The sequence below is a fragment of the Meleagris gallopavo genome, chromosome 5 (genome assembly GCF_905368555.1).
Source record: "Meleagris gallopavo chromosome 5, MGAL_WU_HG_1.1, whole genome shotgun sequence".
Lineage (NCBI taxonomy): Eukaryota > Metazoa > Chordata > Aves > Galliformes > Phasianidae > Meleagris > Meleagris gallopavo.
This window is the reverse complement of record NC_139408.1, coordinates 32,438,497-32,464,699: the sequence shown is the minus strand read 5'-3', so window position 1 is coordinate 32,464,699 and position 26,203 is coordinate 32,438,497. Positions and strand designations below refer to the sequence as shown.

At 31.8% G+C, this 26,203-nt stretch overlaps 1 protein-coding gene across 1 annotated transcript in view; it reads left to right on the top strand.

Moving 5' to 3' along the window:
• Nucleotides 1-26,203, top strand: part of NOVA1 (NOVA alternative splicing regulator 1) — a 130,296-nt gene that overhangs the window by 99,972 nt on the left and 4,121 nt on the right. Inside the window, exon 4 of the mRNA XM_085225141.1 lies at nucleotides 6,257-6,328. Coding sequence (XP_085081267.1) covers nucleotides 6,257-6,328 — 72 coding nt within the window. The remainder of the gene's footprint in view (nucleotides 1-6,256; nucleotides 6,329-26,203) is intronic.

Sequence of the window (26,203 nt, the reverse complement as noted above, 5' to 3'; positions counted from 1 at the left end):
TGAACAAAGGTTTCTTCCTTGAAAATCTGGTCTAAAGCTTTCACATATAGAACTTCCAATTAATATTTTTATTTCAACTTTTTCAGTAGAGCAGTAACTTCCTATAGATCTTTTAACTTCTGTTCCATTCATTAATCACATTCCCAGATATTGTATTTAAAATGTATAAAATTCAGTATCTGAACTCAGATTTGTACCTACTTTTTCTTCCAATAAAAAGAACTACTTGAATAGGATTACTTCAGAAATTCTGATCAACAACAAAATATATTGGATCACTCACCAGATTTAATGAAAAGCTTATCTTCTAAGTGTTTAAATAGAACCTGACTTTGAGAGTACTCATCAGAATATATTGGTTTAAAAAGAGGATTTAATTTTTTATTTTTTTTTATGCTTTGGATATGATGAGTTGGTCAAACTAGAGCTTTAGTAGATTTAAGAAGTTTCTTAAAATGCCTCTCCCATCTGATGAACTTTTCTTCTTTCAGCATCTGCTTCAGAAGAGTGTATCACCTAGAGCAACCTTATTAACTTGCAGAATATAAGAAAACTCCACATTTTTCATTTGAGGATAATAATAAATATAAGCTGTTTTGTAAATCACTGTCTCTTAGTCTTTTCAATAATTTCTCATAAACTTTTCTCAGGTTTGAATACCAGCAAAGAATGGCACCAATTGCCATTCTTAACCATGAATTTTATGTTACACAGTCATCAGGATGAACAAAAGTAATTTGTTTTCCTATACTAGAGAGACAGTCATTTGTATTAGATTCCGTGTCAAAAGTTTAGCATTCCAATCCCTAGTTCCACAAACAAAACTTATAGTATTTTATCCCTCATGTGCATTTGACTTCTGCTGCTATATTACTGTTTTATGATATTTTAATTTTGTTTCATTTCACCAGTGTTCAATGTAATCATAATATGTGTATGAAAATGCTTTTTAAACTCAATGTTCCATTAATTGTTGATGGTTAGCTCTTCATTGTATGTGCTTCAAAAGTGGAATTAGGAAAGAAGATTGCTTTAGGGGAATGAACAGTAGCATTTAGCATTGCAGAAGTTCTCATTATCTTGAGCCTTCTAAGGCTTTGCAGTTTTGATAGTACTTTTCTAAATCTCAAAGTAGCCCAGAATCAAAAGGTGATTTTTTTTTTTCATTCTAGTTCTCAGAGTTTTATGATCCATGTATTCTTACGTATTTTGTTACCTGTGTTTGGTTACCTACTTGAATTTTCTTGTATTTCTACATAACACCACATCTTACATTAGTTCTGTGTTACTGTGACAAGTTTTGAGGAAAAAAAGTCCTTCTTTGTCCATCTTATTGTAATCTTCATCGTAAATCACACAGTCCCCCAGGAATTGCTCTGATGATCCAAATGGCACCTGCTGGTTTGCTTTATGCTCGTTCACCCTTATTGTACAATAAAGGCAAAATATGAGATAAGCTCTCTTTCACATCAGACTTAACACAACTTGCTTCCTGTTTCAAAGAGATACCCCAAAGAGTATATAAACACACAGAAATTACCTCTGTACATACCTGTAAGCAAGCATTTTATCTGCATATGCTGACTTTCTTTCTGTCCTGTTCTATGCTCTAGATATTCTTTTTCACAAAAGCAAAATCAAATGCAAAAAGCATGAAATGTCAATCTGAATGGTTTTTATTTGGTCCTTGTAGAAAAGATAACAAGCAAAGTTAGATCCCTTAAGTTTATCAAAGTAGCCCTTTTACAGTCTTGTTTGAAAATAACTTAGCAGTTCTCAGTAATTTCTTTTTTAAAATGTGTTACTTATACAGTCGTTACTCAGATGAGAATCATTTGGTAAAGTTTTAAGTTATAAAAATTCATAGAAGATGGAAAAGAAAATTTAATGTATTTAGCAAAAGAAGGAGTCTGAGATAGGCTCTTCTTTGCTGCAACTTACTAGCTTATTAAGTCAGTTTTATGTGTTGTACAGTGCAGCAGGAACCTTCAGAGCTTTTTTTTTTCTTATTCTAGCTGCAGAAGGTATCCAAAAGGATACCATCTTATCTTTAAAATGTATTAAAATATTGGTTTAAGCAAATTAATATTCCCATTAAATTAATTTGATTTACAAGCACGAACATTTATATTCAAAACTGAAACTCACTATTAGATTGGTAATAATAACACTGTAATATGGATAATGTTATGACCAAGATTGTTTAGCAAGCTCTATAGTGGGAAACTAGAAAGTGGTTAACTGTAAATGCACTTTCATCTTCACATTTAAATGTTTTTTTGTCTTATGCTTTCATGTCTCTTACCTTGTTTCTAAATACTTCATTTTCTGCCTTTTCCTTCTACCTGTCTATGTACTAGATACACTGATAGATACACTGATAGATACTGAGAATTAAATTGACAGTCTCAGTACAATATTTATCTTTTCTTGGTTTATATATATATAAATATATATATATATAAATGTGACCTTTGTCTTTTATACATTGATCTTAATTAGACAGTTCACAGAGTTACAGGAAAGAGGTCTCAGTAGGCCTTCTGGAACACTATGCAGTTTTAGTGTACATATTCTGTACTTCTGTGATGCAAACGTGTCTTCATTTTGTGAGCTAAAAGTACAAAGCGTGCAAATGTCATGCTGTGGCCATCTTTCTGCACCCTTTAGTATATTGTAAAGCCTGAGAGCAGACCTATGCAGTATTTTTATTTTTTTATTTTTTTGTGACAAAAACAAGGAAGAAAACACAGGAGCTCAAATACAATTCAATTTTACTTCAAAATTTTTTATTACTTAAAATCTGTTTTCTCAAACGTCTCTTCTAGAAGCTTATAATAGAGAGGGGAAAAAAAGGAAAAAACAATCAAAGCATTTTCTTCCCTGTAAATATTGTTCTTCTATTTGTTTGCTCACATAACTTATGCAAAAGGAAGTAATCTTTAAGGAAAGAAAACAGAAAAAAAACTGCAAGATTCTTAAAAGTGGTATATAGTAGGAATTGTGACAAGCCTGCCACCTGGGAAGGTGTGATTTCAGGAGAGCTTCAATTACAGTACAAATGTTTCAGTCTCAAAAAACTGAAACTCTGGTATGTGAATTCGTCTTATGATTTCTCATCATTTTATACAACTCATTCCCACAAGCCTAATGACTACTAAATTAAAGTGGTTGCCTAATGCAAAAATGCTTGCCAAATTTTTTAAATATATTTTACACTGTAATAAGTCAGAATTATTGAGCTCTGTCCAAGTTTTTTGTTGTTGTTGTTGTTGTTGTTTTAAGAATTAATTTTGCCTAGAAGCTCTTGCAAAGCAATTGGATGTATTCATATATTATAAATCAGCCAATGGAAATTCAAAACAATTTCCAAATGATGTGTTTCTTTTACTCCTTTTTTTTGTCTTTTCATTCCTTCTTTATTTTTTCTTTTTTTTTTTCTTTTTCTTTTTTTGTTATTTCAGTATTGAAGGAATTAATAGATAACTGGTATTTAGCGTATCTCCAGAATTATAAGAAACAGCATGAAAAGGGATGAAATTTTACAAAAGTCTGTCAGGTTTTTTTTTATATATGTATTTCTAGATACACATATGTGTATCTTACATACATGTATCTCTAAATATAAAACAAAGTAATAGAGATTAAAACTCAAACACAAACACCCCAGTTTAAAAAATAATAATACTTACTATTAATATTTATATTTTGTCACCAGTATGTGTACTTGGAAAAAAAAGTCTGTTGTTACTTTATTTTTGTTTGTTAATATAAGTGTTTCACTTTTCAATGCTTTTTTTTTTCTGTTGTATTTTAAACACACTTTTGCTATAATGAAATAGTGAAATACATCAACTTAATGAATGCTATAGCTCAGTATTCACCTGAAATGAGTATGAGCACTCTCTTTTCTTTGCTGCCATACTTTTTATTCTTTAATAAGATTGATATTTAAGGAAAAATAAGATGCCTTCAATTTCATACAGCCCTAGTATTATCAGCAGTTAGGTCATTATTCAGTGTTGAAGCATTCCACGTGTTTTCATCCTGTAGTTAGATGTAGATGTAGAAACAGTAGAGAAGAAAGTTCATTTAATCAGCCTGTTTCTTTCTTCACTTAGAATAGTGTACCATCATAACACTGGTACCACTACTGTATGCCCTAGTGAGCAATGGGTGATGATCACACAAATTGCTATGTGTATGAAATATTTTAGTCAAAGTACATTTTCTGTTTTTTGGTGGTACGTTTTGTTTCTTGTTTTTTTTTGTTTCTTTGTTCGGGTTTTTTTGTTTTGTTTTGGTTTTTTGCCTGGAGAATTGTAAAATATATGTATGTGTATATCTATATATGTATTCTAATTCAGGATGAAAGTTTAATATTAAGCTATAATTAAAACCAAAAATAGGAGAGTTACAGTCTTCCATTCTGGTTCTGTTTTTTTCTTTTTCTTTTTTCCCCTTTCCTTTGTTCATCTCAGTTTAAGCTTAAATGATGAAAATCAGTGCAGATACGCTGTGTGATCTCAAAAATCAAAGTATGCTTCTGTGATTGCAAATTTCTAGCCCTTCACTATTGTGTAATCTGACATTTCTTTTTCTAAAATAACTAACCACTTGCAAATGAACCCATGTTCTGTATAGAAAGACATGGGGGAATCCTTTATAATTGTCTTGATTTTCACAAGTATGTACTATCTGCTGATCAACAACACTTTGCCAGGCATTTATTCATAGTGCTTTATACATAGCAGTTTTTTTACTTAAGCTTCTTGAGGAAGTCCCAATTGATGCTGAATCTATATGTATCTTGTTTTTATTTTTATTGTTTTATATTGTAAACTACAAGTTGGAAACAAAAATAAGGATCTGTTTCTTTATATTTTTTTTTCTTCCTATTTTGGCTGCTTGACTGTGTACTAACTATGGAAAGATGGATCTTCATATTGCTTAACATGCAGACAAAATATTTGTGTGTGCATATGTACAAGCCCATATTTTTCTAATACACATAACTTTATGCATTCACAGTGTTCCAGCTTTTCATATGCATTGAGTTTTAGTGAAAAATTATGTATACCTATTTTATGAGGGACTGTCGATGATTGTAAGTAACAGAACTGCTGATAATGTGAAATTTTGCTTTTATTTCTCAATAGTTTTGGTTAGCGATTGTTTGTCCATATGATGCATTATGTTGTATAGTATTTCAGCATTTTACTTCCTAAAGTAAAAATAGTGTAATTTGGAATATTTTCTATCATTTATATATTATAAGAATGTCAAAAATACATGCTTTGAATAAGTATTGTATGTTATGTTTTGGAAGTGGGAATTTGACATTTTCACAACATTTATTAAAAGAAAAGAGTTACTCTGTCAGGATCTAATACATTAAAAAGAGATACTTGTATAAAGTTTTAAGCAGAGGAGTGCTTTTTTGGTATGTTGAAGAATTAATGTTAAGCGTATGTATACTATTTAGAAAACATTATCAATAAATATGACTCCTAATTCTTTTTTGTGTTTATTTTGAACACAGGCTGATGATACGTTATTAACTTTTACTCAATTAAGGAATCGTTAACACTAATGATAAATATATTGTAGCAATTTGTTGTGAAGGTATTAGTTGCATGCTCATCCATCATGAGATTGTTGTTTACATTTTTTCACACGCCTCTCAATTAAAAATGATCAATTAATATTTTATTAATTAGTACATTGCTGAAAGCTCTGTAGCTTCAGTGTAATTGTTTTAAGGTATGGAACACAGTTTGCTGGCTATAGTCCGTGCTATAGAATGGTGCATTATAAGGTGCCAAAGTAAATTTCAGTAGTTTCTTTCAAATACTGGCCATGTTTGCTTGTAGGCTGATAACTGTTTTTAGTGTGCTCATTGAACTTGCTGGAATTTGTGTTTTCTAGTTTTCATTTACCCTAAGAGAAAGAGAGAGGAAAGAATATATTCCTCATGTGGCTGGCATATTTTTTAGTATTTATGTGAGTTCACCATCTTGATTTCAAGTCATGAATTTCTTTTTACATGCATAAGCATGCATATTTACGTGCATTATTTATCCAATTGACTTTAAATTCCATTAAGTTCCAATGAGTAGGAGAAAGATTTTGTCTTAGGCATTTTTTATTCATTTTAATTTTGTAGTTATGTTACTTTTGTTGGTTTATTTATTTTTTAACTGTTCAGTCTAAGGCTTGTAAAGGTTGATTTGCTCCTGAACTGCTTTGTTCCCAGACATTGCCATCTTCCCCAACTACCACCAAGTCCTCTCCATCTGATCCCATGACCACCTCCAGAGCCAATCAGGTACAGTATCATCCTACCATCTACACCATACTTTTCACGGGTGACAGCTTGCAAACTGGAGAAAAAGATATGGTGGGTTAAGGATTTATTCGTTCATTCACATGTGTACACCCATAACCATAGATATCTAACTCTTATTAGAATTTCGTAAATTGAATGGAAATTTTTTTTTCTTTTGTTTTGTTGTCTTCTTTAAGATCTCAGATAATTTTTTTTTTAATCTTGTAAAATAGTATTATTTTTTAAATTTGGTTAATAAATAGTAGGTATACATACAGGTATTTCTGTAGACAGAGTAAGTCTTGGTATGTTTATGTATATATGCACACACGTATTTACTTCCTGGATAAATTACAGTGGAGTTACCCGTAAACCATATTTAATTGGATGTATATCAGCCTGGCAATATATTTTAGATTTTATTTACTTACTGATTTCTCAAGAATTTTCAAATATGTTTGTGGACAGTAACATAAAGACATTGTTTAAGTATGTTTAATTATTATTGTGTGTAATAAAAGATCTTAAATGAAAATCTCTTGACTTAGAATGAAGTAAAATTAAGTCACTTTAAAACATCTCAAATACATCTAATTTTAATTCACATCTAGTTTTTAAAAAGCATAAACTGTACTTTTAGTACAATTTTAATTACACTAATTTATATCTCTTTTAACTGCGAAAAAAACAACAACCACATGTCTGCTTCATTATGTCCACAAATCATCATGGTTGTCTATCTTCCTTTTTTATGAAAATTGTTAAAGTTACTTTATACTATTCTATTTAGAACTGATTCATGCTTAATAAATATCTTACTCAGTTTTTTAATGTGCTGTTAAACTTAACATATTTGGTGTTCAAATAATACAAGTATTCAGTTAATGCGAACAGTTTTTTAAACACAGCTTCTGTTTAAGTTAGCTGAGTGCTTCTATCATACCTTGCACAAATTAGTTTTCCAGAAAAATTTTCTTCGAAACAAGCTGTTTTCCTCTTGAAGTTAACATTGATACTAATTATTAATTATCTGATATTTTGTGAACTGTTTAGAACTTTTTGTCTGTATGAACAATTTTACATATAACAGGACAAAGCATATTAAAGCAATATATCATATTTTTGATCAACATCTAAGCAGCTGTTGAAAGAGACTTCTAATGCAAAAAGTAATGAAATTTAGAGAGAAACAATACAGATAGAAGAACTATAAGAACACTGTATGTTATGATATCCTTCACTTCAATACAAAAGCCTTCTTCATCAGACTGCTCCCATTCCAGCAATTGTTGTTTGGCTTCATCATCATTAAATGACAAAGATAAAATCTTTGCCAACAACTATGGGTTATTTTATGAACAGTCTACTCTGTTCAGTCTTTATTCTCTCCTTCTTAATGTTAGTGTTTTGTGTATTTTAATTAGAAAGTTTTGAAAATGTTGAACGAATAGATCTTTTTTAAAAGTGTTCTTTCTTTTTTTTCTGCTCTTTTACCATTTTTTTTTTTTTTTTAATATGACTCTACCCTGATGATCATTACTGAGAGATAAAGGAATATGTGCTTCTACTTAACAGAAAATACTATTCGGCTGTTTTATTAGTATCAGAGAGGTGTCTTCTTTGCATCTGTTCTATGAATTTTGAATAATCAGAATTACTGTGTATCATATTAAATGTCTTTTAATAGCTAAAAATATAAATCTTTACCAAAAATTGTTCTATGAGAATTTTATCAAGTGATACAGCTGGAATATCCAAACTAAGAGACAAGTATATGCTTTGTAAGGTGCCTGTATCCCACATTACATCTGCTAATGCATTTTATCCCTAACTCATATTTAGTTCCATTTTCATAGAAATAACCAAGACCTCTTTTGAGCTGCATTAAAATTGTATAAATGAAAAAGAGTAATACATTCTGTAAGTGACTTCTAGAAATGCATTTATCGTTAACCCTAGAAATCTTTACTGGTTTTTAATTATTTTATCCCAGCTTTCAAGCTTTCATTTCCTTGTGGTTTCTAACCATTTCAGCAGCAAGCACAAAGCGCATGATAAGGCAATTAAGGCTTTTCTGTTCATGCTTGTGATAAGTGATGTAGCTGGCAATTGTTCCAAGACTGTAGTAGTGATTAGTATTCAGCTCCAGTATGTCACAAGTATCTGCACTGCGGCTGTGACATGAAAATAGGTTCCAGCACAGTAATCTAAAACCTGTCAGTAGTCAAGTAAGTAACCAATAGGAGACTAAGAGAGAACAAAACAAATTTGTTTTAATCTATGGCTAGGTATGATGATTCTTAATAGAAAATAACTGTTTAGGTGTGGATTTTCTAACAAAATGTTATATAAAGACAGTATGAAGGAGCTTATTTAACTGAATAGAAGTCAGGGAATTTAGTGTTAAGGTGGAAGATAAATTCACAGCACAGCCTGCTCTGTGTGTATAATAACATATCAGACTTGAGATCATTCAATTTTCTATAATATTTCAATCATGACAAGACCGTATTTTATATTAAAAATTAACAAAGGTGATTAAGCAACATTTTAGCGAGGCTTAGTGCTGGTAGAAATTGTTTGCTGTTAGAGTAAGATTTTAACTGAGTTGGAGCACTCTCTATGAGTCATTGCAATTAGAGACTTGTTGAGGATGCATGTAGGTGAGCTTACATGATGATATGATCCTTCCCACTGTACAGCAGTTGTTTTCTTCTGACAGGGTTTGCATAGTGGACAGAGCAATTCCTAGGCACAGTATTTACCACAGGAGAAAACAGTTCTGTCAGGAGAAGTCAGAAGTCACTAGGCAGGAAATCCAGCTTATATTACATCTTCCTTTTAATGACTTGATTTGCCTCTATCTGGATGAATTCATAACTCTCTTTAGGGCAATTTCAATTTTTGTTCAATTTTTGTTCTTTTTATTTTGAAAAATTCAGTGGTCACAAAACTGCATGTTGTATCATCCTCAAGAGGATGGTATATTAGCCATTTATACTGGAATAAAACTCTCTCTTCAGATCTGTCATGTTGTGCTATGCTGAATTCCCATTATTGCAACAGAAACCTATGCATGGAGAATATTTTTCTTTGTTTTTGTTCCAGGAAAATATGTATTTGTCAGTATTATTGTTGCAAATGTCTAATTTATTTTTTCAGTACTTTCTTGGTCATTTGTCCACAATATAAAGTAATGCACTGGAAACTTTCAGTAAGGAAGAACCAATGATGAAATAGAATTAAGAACACCCAGAATGTATTTCAAATAGAGGGTTGTGTTTTTTTCTTCTCTGTACGTATCACTGAAAAGAAGAACTTGAATCTTTTTGTGTACTTATCGACCAAGAACTTCAGCATGACAGCTTTTTTTTTATAAAAAAAAGTTTGTGTGTGACTACAGTGGTGAAACTGTTCTTCTAGCACCCCTGAAATTGGCAGAATATAGCATTACTTTTGTTTACCTGAAGGAAGAAATCAATTTTACTTTTCCACAATACACTTCAGATGGGAATTTCCTTTCAAAATTGATAAATAGTACCATGAACGTCATGCTTTTTTTTTTTTTTCTTCTTTGCTACCTTGGATGCAGATGACAATAATTATTTTAAGTGAAAATAGGCAAGCGTTTCTTTAATAAAAGTGTTTACATATTGTTTTACTTTGTTTACAAGTTTGTTTTTCCTTCTTATCTGTCTCTTGTTCTGGTATGACTTATTTTAGAGGTAAACACAAGTGATCTAAGGCTAAATTTTGTATCTATTTCATGTACACCTGTAAGTGCAATTGTGAACTCTTACATGGTTTCTTCTCCAGTCCTCTCCATTTCCATGAGATTGATATTGCTTAACTGCTGGCTGTCAAAGAGTAAAAGGCCAAAACGGATGTTAGCACTTAATGATAAGAGAGGGATGGGTACAGCATTTCTTCCCTTACAGCTTAGACCAACTTAAACTCACTAATGTGCATATTCCAAAATTTGTGTCATGAACTTACTATAAACTTTTTTGATTTTTTTTTAATGCACTATTCTGTCTCAGGCTGTTTACATTTTTTTTTTAAATTATACTCTATATTTTTCACCTGGAACTATTTTATCATTTTGTACATTGAAAAGATTTGTTCAAGATTTATAATTTTTTTTGAGTATACTTATTTCATCTGCTGCCAGCAGTATCTGTAATAAAAAATACTTTTAAATCTTTGTACAGTATGGGACTGAGCCAATTTTCTTGGTACTGCCTGTACCAAGCAAGTACAGCACACATGGCTTTTAAAAGATTTATAAATTCATCTCATTTAATATCTGTTTTGTTTTAGCAGATGGAAGAAGAAATAAGAAAGAAAACATTGTTTTTATCAAGGACATGGACTTTGAACAATAGTACAAAATATTTGTACAAAACTAAAACTCTCAGTGTGTAGATCTTGAAGTGCAAATAGATAATTTTAAGTATGATTTCAGGATACTAGCTAGCTCTCATAGGCTATCCAGATACTATTTCTATTTACTTATGATAATTTTATGTGAAAGTTATCCGAGGTACATTGTCTCTGATATTTTAACTTGAACATTTATCTAATAATTCTAATTCTCTTACTTTGATGTCATTTCTTACAGTGGTATTGAAAACATCTGTTTCATTTTTAGGTCTCTCAGAGTTTGACTGATGCTGGATGTATCATTTGATTTTCCAAACCTCAGTACCATGTATTTAAAAGCACAGTCAATAAGAAGTTATTTAGCGTTTTTGCAAAAGGTGCTGTACAGAGCTGTTCATAGTGTAATAGGGTTGTCAAAAATAAGTGCTGTGATAGTTCACAGTGAGTAAATACAAATAGCAATTTAACCATTTTCAACCTGGTGGATGGATCATTGATAAGTATAATCATTTTATTTACGTGGGATCTGGTTTCCACTCACAAAAGTAATATGCTTTTTGGAAGAGAATTCATCTAATAGGGAGTGTTTTATAGGGGCACGTCATGGAAGAATTTAGTGCACTGGTTTCTAAAGTTCATTGAAAAACACAATTATCATGAATTATGAATATATTCTTCTGATTATGGTACCAGACCATTTTTTATTTACAAGTAGCTTTGGTGATAACTGTATAAACCTCATCACAATTTTTAAGGGAATAGAGACAAGCAATAGGTTCTGTAATTTGCATAGGTTTTACTGACTTTTTCTGGACCCCAAACCTACGGTATATTTTTGTTACCAACAGAAAAATTCTTCACAGAATTTCTCAAAATAGGATATTTTTCTGGGTACATTTCAGCAAGAACGTTAACATCTGAACTTAGCCACTACTCAGTATTTGGTGTTCTTTTGTAGACTGATCTACACTAATAATTAATAATAATAAAATATACACTAATAAATAATAAACTAGACTAATAATTTTGACTATCCATTCAGCATTGAGTATCTTAACAGTATTAAATGAACATGCTTACAGTAGTTGGACAAACACTTGTCTTTGCAGTGTGAAATATCTGTTAACATTCTAGATTTATAGATTTTTTTTATGGATTGTAAATTCATATCTCTGTAAAGTGAACTTCTTGTTTAATAAGATGACAGTTCCTTTTTAGATCATATGTTGACTATGGCACACTGTGGATAGCAAGTAATGAGTAATGTTTGAGAAAGTGCTAGGGAGACTTACTCCCTTGTTCAAGTGAGAAGACTCCAGTAGAGGATTCAGTGCCTCAGAGGTAACATTTCATGCTTCTGTGTAGCTGAAACTTTTCATTTCATTGCCAAAAGAAAAGTGGAATTAACCTATAATCCACAGAAGACTGTTGACATTTTTTCTGATTCTCAGATTAATACATGACTTTTATCATATTTCTCTTGTTCTTGGGCCACTTTTTTACATTGTTTTGCAGTATATGAGATCAGAGCTTTTGCTAGCAATGTCTACTTAAATACTTATGGATTAAAACATTTTTAGATACTATGAAGTTTTTGAAATAATTTTTAAAAATCTTATATGTAAATCAATATATTTTTTCTTTATTTGCCTATTCTGTATTTTCCCCTTTGGACAATTACATAGGTAATTAGTAGTGTTCATATATTTTTATATTGATTTACTTGATTCCTTTCCTAATACTCTCTCCCACTGAGCAAGTCTAGGGTTCACTGTTCACTGTTCTTTTCTGAATGTAGAGAAAGTGTTTTTAAAAGCATTCATGACACCTGAGGAAAAATGTTGCTTTCTCATGGTAAAGACTCTGAACATTGTTGACATATTACTCATTGAATGTCTTTAATTATCTGCCAGTTGCATTCCTAGCAGTTCTTGTGGAGTTCAGAATTTATATGATCAAGAATTGCATAAGAATGAGAAAGGGAAGTTGAGATTACAAAGCTTATTGTCACACCACAACAGATACTGGATAGCTCAGAGTATGGAGTAGAAAAGTCAATACCACATTTTTCTGATATCTCAGAGATAAGTGGACATTGTTAGGTCTAGCACTGTTATGAATTCTCTGCATGAAAATAAGATCCTGTATTGAATATGCAATGGTAAATTTTTTATTTGTGCTGTCTAAAACATCATTTTCCCAACTTGTTTGTAGGAATATTACAGCAATGCACTGCACTTTCTTGCAGATAGAATCTGCCTTTTGTATGTTTCGAGAATTCAGCAGGCAGTGAGAGTCATAGGTATATGTGAGATAAACCCACAACTGAAAGTAGGTGCCTTCCTGGTATAAATGAAAAAAAAAAAACCTTTTTGTGTACAAATCATAAAAACAGTCTTGTTGATACATTGTGCTACAAGGAGTAAGTGATGGAATGTTTTTTCTCTTACGGAGAATAAGGTGCATCTCTTGAGGCCTTTATCCGTAGCATAGCATCTCAAATTTCAGGTAGTCAATACCTTTTAATATGTTTTACCCTGCAGTCAAAACAGTGTGCAACTTCATCTTATTCAGAAGCAGTACTTTCCCATAGTTTTTTGTCTGTAATTCTATTCACACTTGTCTCTTTTGCTTCTTTTAGCAAATTAGGTTTCCAGTTTCCTGTTAGTAAATGTAGAGTTAGTAACTTCCTCAGTTATTCTAAGCTTGCGAATAGTAGAGCAGTAGAAAATCTTGGCCATGGACTATCATAAGCTTCCTTTGAAATACTCAGGGATGAGTCTAGTGTTCTTTTATATCTCAGTGATGTAAATTTTAATTTCAGTATTTAGTAGACTTGAGCACTGGGGGTTTGTCCTTTTTCTTTTACTTCCTTCTTAAATGACAGTTCAGCAAATGCAGTTTGCCGATGACAGTATTTCTGTCCTCTTCCTTTTTCTTACATTATTCAGCAATTATAAAATTCTACACGACAAACTATACTTTCAGTTGGAGGATAAATGTTTGGATGGCATTAGTAAAGTATTTTTAAAATGTTTATTTATTAAACTGCAGTGTGACTTATTTCACATTTCTGTTAACCTAATACACGATATCCATGCATCCCACCTCACAATGGTTATTTTTATATTTCACTTAACCAAAATAATAAATGCAGTGAGAATATTTTAACCCATTTCATTTTATTCTTAGTAATTTGAATAATTTTGATCGTAAATTAACAGCTGCTTCTTTCCTATGAGACACTGAAATGTAGTGTCCATTTAAGCTCCTTTTAGAAGTATAAATGTTTTATGGAATAAAATTTATTTATGGAATAGACTAAACAGTGAATAATGACATTCTTTAGTAATAAATACTGAAACAAAATACAATTCCTTGCAAAAGAGTGCTTATGTATAATTTAGTGATGTAAAAACAAGAAATCACTTTTAAAGATGTAGAGATCTTTGAAGACTGTTGGTATTATGTTTAAAATTCTTAATAAATTAACTGCGTGTTGTCCAAAACTAGTACTATCTCACTCTGTTCTAAAAACTGAGATATGACATAATTAGCTCTTTATTAAATAAATTTTAAGGCTATAGTTCATTTGTACTTGATCACTTAAGATGCTCAGACCCTACTAAACTTATGTGAAAATTAATTAGTAAGTTATGCTACACTTCACCTGAACACTTACAGTGAAATCTAATTGGCTGTATGCCGTATGTATACTGACAAACATTACTGATGTTTGTCTTTACTTCATGCCATTTCTATGTATGAGTTATACCTAACTTATATTAATAGCAACACATGTGAATGAGGGTAATAAAGATTACAACCTGAATGGGATGAAAGTTACGTTTGGAAATTTAAATTTAAGAATTTAATTAAGTTGTGCATATTTTATTAAAATATATATTAATGTAAATATATCTTCCAATTAAGTGTATTTTAAGGACTCTAGTTACAAAATATTAGTTATATAATACCTATAAAGTTACAAATGTTATTATTACAGTAGACATTTTATAAATCTTATTGTACTCCTTACTGTATGTACTGTTCAATTATTTTATTCAAACTAAAATGTAATTAATTGAAAATAATGTTAATGATGAGAATTTTTTAATTCACAAGCCATGTATTTGTTTACATTTCTGTTATATGTAGTATTCTTTATCCTTGTATATACACTACTATCACAGAAAACCTTTCTTTCTGACCTGTCTGAATTATATTTTGATAGACAGAAAAATACTAAAAGTCAAATAATAGGATATAAAACTGTCAATTGTGAGATATCAGCAAAATCAGTGTTTTTAATATCACTCAAAATATTTGATCATTTCAAAAGTAATAAAGGAATACTTTAATTTGAAGTGTTTTTTTTTTTTTTTTTTACCACTGAAAATAATAAAATAAAACAGATTTCTGGCAATAATACTCCACAGTACATTAATAAAAAGTAATTGTGTGTAGCTATATATATACTGAGATCATAAATTATTTTTAAAGTCTTACAAGATCAAAAGTGGTTAGTAAGTATATTTACTTCTTCCACTCTGATTTTTGAGGATTTTTTTAAATTTATATTTGTTGGTAGGTTTTTTGAAAAGTAAAGAAAAAAAATTGTAATCCATGGAAACTGAAGAATATGTGTATATTTTCATATAACTGAGGCAGTAGTAAATGAGAGTACTTTCTCAGTGTATCTTTAAAAAGTTTAAAAAAAGGTCGTAAATCCAAATTATGAGTATGCAACTCCCAACTTATTCTTAATAGCATACTTTTCAAAGCTAATGCACGCATAATTACACTCATGTAGTGTGTATATATAAATGTGTGATGTTTACACATAAGTACAGCTCTATATGACATTTGTGCCTTACCACTTCATTTTGTTTTGTTTAGGAACTCTTTTTTTTTTTTTTTTTAACCTTGTGGGTATTTATATTAACTAGCCAAAATTATGAGCATATGTAAGTAATCTGTATTCAAGTGTTGCTTGTGCCTCACTTTTGTAATGCATTATTGAATCTCGAAAGTTGTTAATTACTTTTGAGCTTAATTTCTTATTTAAGAGATACGTCTTTACTGATATTTGGCTCCACAGATTTTTATTGTAGGAGAAGTATAGCCAAGAGCATGAATGTATAGAAACAATATGCTCTGCAAATATGTGATATAATAATAAATGTATGCAATTTTCCCCACTGAGTCAAATATTAGTGTGAATCCAGGATCTTCACAATGCAATTCTAGACTCAGTTGTTTCTTGAATGTATAGCTTTTACTGATAAGTTAGGTTGACTTAACTAAATGGATTATCTTAGCACATATCGATTGTTGTTTCTATTTACTCAAGTAATTGTTAATTCAATTCCTCCATTTATTCCACTATTCTTTTTCTCTTTCTTCTTCTTTCCCAACAGTAGTCACTGCTTCACCAATGCCTGTTTTGGTTAATAATGTTTAATTGAGAGTCTGTAAGGCGTAAATCAGAATGTATGTGTACATATAAATTAGTAATATACACACAGAATCACTGGGCTGAATGTTAAGTTGTAAACCAGTACTTAACTTATCTGCAGGTATTGATATATTTCCTTACACTAACAGCTTGATATGACCTGATTCTGTTCTGTCTCTGATCCTTGTCAGAGACATAGCATCAGCCTCTGAGACTAAAGTTCTATAGTAATTTGTCAGAAGGCTATCAGCATTATAAGGCTATGCACTACTGTGCTAGTACAGTAACAAAACTGTTCTTTTTGTAATAAAAGTTTCTGGTAAATAGTATTTTTATGACCTAGAGAAATATGATTATTTAAATAATGTTTTATCTTTAAGTGTTCTTTACTTCCTTTCTCATTTGAAAGCAATTCTCAAATGACATATTTGAGATTGCCTTCCTGAGAAATTGATTGATTAGTTCTTACTATACAAAACCATTATTTTAGTAGTTACTCAATAGTCAGTGCTGAAGTGATCAAACTTCTGCTCCCAGTTGCAAAGCTAGATGTACAGAGTAGTCAGTAAAATGAGTAGGATCTGGCTGTTAATGCCACAAAGAATTGAGCATCTAGGAAGGCCAGATGCATTTTGCCTAGGCTGAATTTCTTGCCGTTTTTCAACTCTTTCACTGTGAAAAACAGTGAAACTAGGCAGAACAATCTGCAGATCAGAGAGCCTCCTATTTTTACTGAGCTGAGACATTTACGGGGTGTCTGCCATGACTTTAATTCACACCTCCCCTTCTTTCTTTTTCTAAGAATTGATAGTTACATCAGGATCTTAATTAAGAATACTGTAAATGGATATGTTGAAGTTTATTATTATTTTATTTTATGGCCCACAAAAACGTAAGTAAGGGTGTTCATTTAGTTATGGTAGTTTTCTGTCACTTACATTGGATAGTATTTGCAACATTTGTTACAGATGTAGCAAGTAATTTATCATTCCATTCTTGTAAATTGGTTGGGGATGCTATAAATCTTATAAATATATATAAGATTTATCTTTCATCTTTACAATTTTGTTATCTATGAGAAAAAAGCACATGTAAAACTGGTGCAAAGTTAGGTCAGGATATATCATTAAAAATGCCCTGTTGTGTCTTTTCTTAACTCTGTATGTGTAACTATAGACTGAATAGAACAGATTTCACCTAGGTGAAAGCCATACGATATATATTCATTCATACTGTCAAGGGCAGAAATTTGTAACAAACTGTTCTTTTCTTCCACAGTGTTGTAATGCAAAAGGCTTCCATTTGTTTATATGTATGAGCACACTGATGTCTGACATTATTGCAACTCTGAGATTCTAAGATATGACAAATAGTAGGGATGGTTTCATTCACTTTGGCTGTATAGAGTAATAATATTTGCATTCTTTCCATATGGACTCATTTCCTTGCTCTTTTTTTTTCCTTATTGTTCCTTAGAATCAATTGAATTGTGAACAAATGATTAAAAAAGGCACTGCTGAATATGTAGCTTCTGTGTTCTCTCAAACTGTTGTCTAGATACTAAATGTGATAGGACTGTTTGGCCAAAAGTCACCAAGTATTATGGAGTCATATATAGAAGTATAGTATAAAAGTATGTTTAAAAATATACATATTAGTCATTTTCAAGTTATAAGGGATTTATCTCATGTATTTACAAACCATGTTTTCATGATTAGCATTACAATGGCTAAATGTTTTGGAAAAAGAAGACTCCTCCAGATGGTATAGTGACGAAAACCTAAATTTTCTGAATTGTTGAATGAATGTGTAGCATATTTTTTTAAAAATCAGCTTTGATGAAGATGACCTGAAAGTAGCTTAGAAGTGCTAGCATCCTTACATCCTGTCTAGTACAGTGCAAAGATTAATTTTAAATGCAGCTTTCATAAATTGATTTTGACTATTCTTACCTCAAATCTTGGAATGTGATTTTGATTTTAAATTTGGATTTAAATCCTAAATGAATTTGAGAATCTGATCAGCAATGTCAGACAATTAATATTAATTTCTAAGACTTGTTTTTAAGCTTTGCCCAGTTTTCAATTTTCAGTCAGCTTCAAGGAATTGTGCCATAGCAAATGCAAATGGCAAGTCTGCTTTGAACATTTCTATTGACATTGAATTAAATGAAATAACTAAATTATATAATACATTATGTAATTTTGTAGATGGATTTTTTTGGAGGGTTTTTTGTTTTGGGGGTTTTTTTTTGTAAGCACAAAATGATATGCTTCCTTGTTTATCAAAGCTTGTAATAAAACTTGGACACTGTTAGATAAAATGAGTAAATATGAGGTCATCTAATGTTTAACATTGCATACTTACGTTGAAAATTTCTGTTGTAGCTAAAGCCGTGCATATTAATACACTTAAGCTTGTCTTAGACTTAGAGATACACAACCATAAAAAAAATTTGTTAACTTAAACCTGCTTGAAGTCAATGGGAAATTAATTCCTAAGTGTTTCTGCATATAGACCATCAAACTTAACTTCAAGATTTTCTATTAATGTCTTGTCAGATCTTCTGTATGGTTGAAACAGGATTTCTCCAGGTATTTGCTTTCATCAAGTGTAAGGTATCCAGTTAAAATATAGAATATCATTCATAACAAGTTTATGAGTGCTGTGGTACTGAGGAGTGCATGTGAAGCTAATGGATACAGCCTTTTAGGGATTCTCTTGAGAAGGGTAGAAAAGTCCTTGTCGTTTATGTACTTATCTTCTTTTGTGTGAAGATTTTCCCAGAAAGCAGTCCACAGTGCCGCTTTAAACAAAAAGTTAATGAACTTGAGAAGCCATGGTAACATCTATAATTTTTGTGAGTGGAAAAGCGTAAAAAAGAAACAATCACCTGTGCCCCAAATTCAGTCATGAAAATCAATTCCTTCAGGAATCTGGAGTGGGTTTTATCAGTTTTTAGGATAGATCTTGTTTAATGCAAAACAGTAGGAGTTTTCTTGATGCCATTAGAGATATGGATTTGTTTTTAAAAGAATGTACATTTATCTACTTTTTTTTTATAGATTTTATACTGAGAAGTGTTTTTTCAGCAGTTCTGATAATGATGTTACATTATAATTACATGATGTCTCTCAGTTAAAAGCTTCCAAAATTACCATTCTGTTCATCCTTGTATGTTATGGAATTATAGCAGGTGTTCACAGAATACCACAAAATGAATAGGAGAGGAAAATACAGAAAAAGAAATCATAGGAAGATTTTAAGGGAGAAATGCATCTATTTTAATTTTAGCTACAGAATAGGGTTAACGTTCTGCTGCCACTGAAAGTGTAATTCAAACATTACTGAACAGAGTAGTTAGTAAACCTGCTTTCTGTCTTCTCAAAAGATGTTTCATCTGAACAGTATATATATATGTATATATATCTTATTTTCTGTGTCTTTGTCGTACTATGCAATTGAGTAAAAATTTATTATTTATGCTCTTGTATAATTCAGTATGTAACCATCTTATTTTTTTTCTTTTTTTTTAATTATAAAGATGTGGAAAGTATAAATGAAAGTACTCAAAATACATTGCACTTCCATACAAATGTAATTTGAAACTTCTGAAATATTAATGCATGAAATGTGGAGAGTTGTTTTCATGCTACATTGAAAAAAAAAAAAATAGAAGTTCTTTCTCTGTGTTATTAAAACTATGCATCGTAGCGAATTTATTTTCGATAAAATTCGTAGAATCATAGAAAATTCAGTTTCTTCCATTCAAATACTTCCAGAATTTGTTTTCATGAAATGTAAGAAACTAGTCATAGACTTTTGTATGTAAATTTTAAATAGTTCCTACCGAACCAGATAATCTCATAAAATTAACCACCTGTATGAACATCAGTTCTAATATTTATTCACTGCATATAGAACCTGCATATGCACCAATTTGGTAGAAACTGCTGCTTAGGGAAGGTAGCCTTTCCATTTATGTGTTAGAGCCTAACAGTGAGAGAATGGCAACTGAAGCAGAAGCCAGATAATTTTTTGTTTGTTTAAACATGATTTTCTAATACTTTGCAGTAAGTTGTTTGCATTCCAAATTACATATTTAGTAGAAATCTTCATGTTTCTGTTTTGAAATGGGCAGCAACATAACTATGTTGTATCTAAGAGAATTGAAAAATACTTTTTTGTTACAACAAAGAGCCAAGGTTTATTATAAAATACTAATTTTAAAATGTTCCCAATTTAAGATAAAGCAAAAATGTTTGCAAAATAAATAAGTGTAATATTCTTTCATGTACTAAATCTTTCTCCAGTTTGGTTCTGAAGGGGTAAGCATTTTGATTATAAATATAAATAATTCTGAGTGTTTAAGCTGAAATTACTTTTGTATTATATGATAGTAAGTAGGACTAAAGTAATACTATGAACAGTGCAGCTCACAAAATTAACACTGGTGATAAACAGTAGAGAAGGAATCAGACAGTCCAAATTCCTGCTCCAGTTTAAGGGCAGATAGAACTACAGATTTTAGATTATCCCTTTGCACTGTATTCTAACTTCTTAAGTTTTTAGAGATCTTGTATGTTTTTTACATGGGTAGGACCTGTCTTGCCTGCAGTAAATGTTTCTTTCAAAGTAGCCTTCTATGGTAGCCTTCTCTGATGTCATCACTGGCTGAGTAGATGAGGGGAGAGCAGTGGATGCTGTGTATCTTGACTTCAGCAAGGCATTTGATACATTTCCCACAACATCCTTGTTACAAAACTTGGGAAGGGATGGGATAGATGATTGGACATTAAAGTGGATTGAGAAGTAGCTGAGTAGCAGAGCTCAGATGGTGGTCATCAGCAGTGAAGAGTCTGGTTGGAGGATGTAACTACTGGTGTTCCCCAAGGGTCATTGCTGTTTCTGGTCTTGTTCAACATCTTCATTAGCAAGCTAGATGGCAGGGTAGAGTCCACCCTCAGCAAATGTTGCTGATGGTGTAGAGCTGGGAGGAGCATCTGACACACATGTAGAGCTGGGAAGAATGTCTGGCACACCAGAAGGCTGTGCTACCCCATCAGTGTGACCTGTACAGACCGGAGTGTTGGGCAGGGAAGACCTGATGAGGAGTCTTGCACCTGAGGAGGAATAGCCAGTATAGCTTAGGGGATCCTCTACTGGAGAGCACCCCTGTGGGGAAAGACCTGTGTGTTCTTGTGGAAGACAGGTTGTCCATAAGTCAGCAGTGTGCTCTTGTGGCCAAAAAAGTCAATGATGTCCTGGGATGCATTAAAAAGAGTGTGGCCTGTAGATCAAGGGAGATGATCCTCCCCTTCTACTCAGTCCTGGTGAGGCCACATTTAGAACAGTATTTTCAGTTCTGGGCTTCCCTGTTCAAAAAAGTGAGAGATCTCCCAGGAGGAGTCCTGCTGAGGGCCACAGAGATGATTAAGGACCTGGAGCATCTACTATATGTGGAAAGACTAAGTAACCTGCGTGTGGTCAGCCTGGGGTAAAGAATACTGAGAGGAGATCTGATAAATGTTTATAAATATCTAAAAGGAGGTGGGAGGCAAGTGGATGAGGTCAGGCTCTTCTCAGAGATGCATAGCAATAGGATGAGGAGTAATGGTTTCAAACTTGAACTTAGGAAGTTCCATACAAACATGTGTAAGAACTTCTATACGGTATAAGTGCTGGAGCACTGGAACAGATAGATCAGAGAGGTTGTGGAGTCTCCTTCTATGGAGATATTTAAGACCCATCTGGATGCCTACCTATATGACCTACTGTAGGGAACCTGCTTCCGCAGCTGGATCTCTCTTGAGATCCTTTCCAACTCCTGCAATTCTGTGATTCTGTGATTAATTTAAATGGACTTGAAGAAATACTAGTTATGAAGACAGGAATACCAAAAAGAAGCAATTAGAGAAATTAAAAAAATGAAACTTATTTTGCAGTAATCAGAGGTAAAACATATGCAGAAAATATTGGAAGTATATTTGTTTATTGTGATTAGAAGAAAATCTCAAGAACTCTAACTAGAATAAAGATACGCATTGCACTAAGGTACAAAGTAGCGTCTCATTTCTTCCTATAATCCGATTAGTCTTCTTCACAGAATCTTTTTGTAGTTGCCTTCACCCCTCCAAAGGCTATGCGAAGAGAGAATGTAGCCAGTTTACATGTCTACAGACTAAGGTGGTAAACAAAAGAAATACAGAGTCTGGAGAACTTGCTGTAGGCACTTGGAAATGTTTGTGTGAGAGGAATAGGAATGAAAAAGGGGGAGAAGGGACATGAGGTTTTAGTGTGGATAGTAATGCAGGTTTGGTGATAGTTCTGCTCACTTGAAGGATGTTTTATGTGTGTGGATACACAGTTGTTGCTGCTTAGCATGGATTATCTCTTTGCAGCTTAAGGGAAGGAATGAGAAGTAGCGTAGAATGATCTCTGAACATTTGGCATTCAGCTCTCAGGACTGAGCGAGGACTTTTAGTTCAGTAAATCAGAGGACTTGCAATGTCAGGGGCATGTGTAACAGGGTGTTATGCAAGTGGGCTGTCAATAAAAGAAGAAGGATTAAGGAATTAGCTGATGCACAGTTCAGGAGTCTAGGAGTTTTGCAGTGTGAAATGGTGATGGTGTTAGAGCAACTTGAATTGTCTTCTCAGGTCGTAAAGATTGTGGTCTTCAAGTACCAATCCTCCTCTAAGTGCTCAATTTCATCAGATCTTTGCTAACTTCAGTGAGAACTGAAAGCAATAAAGTGCTCTCAGGTTTGAGCCTTTCAACAGCACCACAGCTTCTTGGACTGTTGTGCTTCTGTCAAGGATTTTTAAAGACAGCAATGTGTTAGTGAAAACACTGCAATGAAATTACTTTGTATTGTTCAATCTCTTTTCACAGGAGAAGTGTTAAATTTGGAGCCTGATTTTGATGTTACTTAGAATAACGCAGAAAGGATTAGGGTGATGCCAGTGGAAGTAATTAATTTGTTTTGTGAATAAGCAATTGTCACGATTACAATTATTTTTCTAAAATCTATTTAGCATGACATGAAGGCTGAGTTCCTTCTACCCCTACACTCCATCTCACAGCATTTGGGAGAAAAAAAATAAAATTATTTATGCATTACTAACTTGCTTATTACTGTTTTGGCTACTTTGTCTCCTTTTTGCAGCATAAATTTCAATATAGCCAGGAGCATACATGAATCTATTGAAACCTAACCTTCCTGCATACTCAGAGCACTTAATTTGGATGCTGCTGGGATTATTCATTTCTGTATCCAAGTCAAATTCTGAACTTTTTATCTATAAAAAGAGAGCAGGAATACTTCCTGATTTACTTGCTGGACAAGGGAGTACAGTATTTATGTTCTCATGGGGGTACAGATAACTAAATCAAATAGATCTTAGCTTTTCAATTTCTGTTTGAATAGTAGAAGTTGGTACCAAGAACGTTATTGTTTGTTACTGGTATTTTATGCAACACAATCAGTTTTTGCCATAAAGAATTGATATTCCAATATGCAAACCATGGAAATTCAAGTTAATATAGGAAACAGATGGAAAATTATGAATCGTTATCAAGATTGATATGACCTAAGTAGAAATTCTAAGTATGTTTCACTTTTTAAAATAATTATCTCAATTTTCAAATTATTATTCTCAAGAAATTTTTACAAATACCAGTACTTTGTGGTTGCTTTAACATAATGCAAATGCTGCCATACTACCACTTATTTCAGCAAGAGCAGAATTTTACTTACTGTTTTCAGCAAAATGCATAATTTTGCATTTCTATTCTGTTAAAAATGAATTTTAATTGTAATATATTTTCTGTCATGTCTTAGTATGAAATAGATATGTTGTCCATATCATTTAATTTTTAGATATCTGTAAATTTTTAAAAGTTGTGGTGCATGTTAATTGGTGTAATATCCACTCTCAATGTTTATATTTGAAAGCATATTAGTGGTATATTCTTATAATAAAGTAGTTCAAAAGTGTTGCTAGCTAAAACAAACAGTCTGATGATTCTAGAATAGTAATTTAGAATTTCTATTTCTCAGAAGCAGAAAAAAAAATTATACATCCAGTGAAGCCAAGATTTATTTTCCAAAATGCAACATAATATGAATAGCAAAAAATTTCAAGAAGGCTGTGGATGGCTGTAGGGAAGGATATATCAGTCTGCATCTTCTCTAAAAGTAGGCAGATAATTCTGTTGGGCAATCAGAGCTTTTAGCGATTAACCAAATGAAAGTTTTTTGATGTCAAGCCAGAAAATAATAATTTCTTATTGAGTAAACCTTTATTATTATTCTTTTGCATAAAGAGTTTTTCCTTCATTTTTATATCTGAATAAAACAGTTGTAATGTTGGACTACACCAGTCTTTTAGAGTAATCGTAGCCATATTACAGTGATCTAGATTTTCATGTATATAACATAGGTAGCTATGGTATTGTGTGTCCTACAATGCTGTCCTAAAATTAAGTACTCAGTTTACTTCTGTAATGATATGTCTGGTTATGAGATTATCTGTCTCCAGAGCTTTGCACTGATGGTGTCGCAAAAACTAGTCAGACCAGTTCCAGTGTCAGATTTCAGATTTCTGCCGAGATTGAGATTGAAACAGCAGTTGCAGACTTTTTTGAAATGAAAATTAGTGGCAGGTAGTCCTTAGGAAATTGTCGGTTTCTTTGTTTTTGTTTTGTTATTTGCTTTGTTTTGTTTTTAATTTCTTTGTTATTGCTTGGAAGATATTTTGGGTCTTTAAGAATATTTTTATACAACTTAAAGTTGAAATTCAATATGAAGATTTTTCTTTTTTTTTTTTTTTTTTTTTTTTACTAAGTTTAATGTCAGGAACAGTTAAATAGTTGCAAGTAGTACATCTGTGGTGGCTCATTCTAGTTTTTCACAAAAAATTTAAAATATGACTTCATTTGAAATGCAGAAATGATTATTAGAGTACTCATTACATAGATCTCTTAAAAGTAAAAACAAAAACAAAAACAAACAAGCAAAAAAACTAAACAACACCTCCAGAACTCTGACAAATAAAGCATTAACTTGAGCTCTCTCAAACCTCTCAACTGGATTCACATTCCCAGCTTCAGAAATCAAAGATCTGTGAAAGATTTCAGGTAGTTTTTTTTTATTTTGTTAGGAATATGGATTTTGTTCTTTTTTTCTGAATCCATTATTTGTTTTCATACCTTCTTATGTTTTTACATTCTTCTTCTGCACATACGTAAGAACTTATGCCTAATCAAAACTTTGCATGTTACTTATGAAACTAAGCAGGATCTGGCAAGTTATAGTTGTCAGAATCTCCAAATTAATATGTCCTAAGTCAAACAAGTCAGTTAAACTATATATTTGATAAAAATATCAACATTCATTAAGAAAGGGCATCTCAAAATCACCTAATATGTTGAGCTGCACTTTAAAATGACCATGGCCTTTCCTTACTTAAAAATGCATATTCACAAACTCTGAGATGTTTTCTATAGGATTATGTAGCTCATGGATGGCCTAATTTTTTTTTTTTTTTTTTTTTTTTGAGATCATACTTTACGCTACCTGTAGAATAAGTCTGCATCTAATATTTTTTATTTATTGCTTAGCATATTTTTTGTTATGATGTCAGGGAATAAAAGGGCAAGGTTTAATATAAACTACCAAAAAAAAAAAAAAATAGTGCAAAATGCAATATGGTACGTTAAATTTTTTAAGGTACATACTATGTAAGTGGGACATACAAATGTTTTTTAGCTTCAGAGTATATTGGACTTTCAAAGACTTTATTTTGATACTGTCATAACAACTGGAAATAACTAAAATGGATAAGATTAGAAAAAGCTTATTTCTTGGGCATGCATTTTTATTTCGGATTAGCTTTATTTCATAACAAGCTTGAATTTGTAATGAAGTAACGCGAGAATGTTGCTAATGCAGTTTTTGGTTGTATTTTTAATTGTCTTGTTGCTGAGATTCTAGACGGCATTTTGGTGATAAGACTGACAATTTTTTTAAG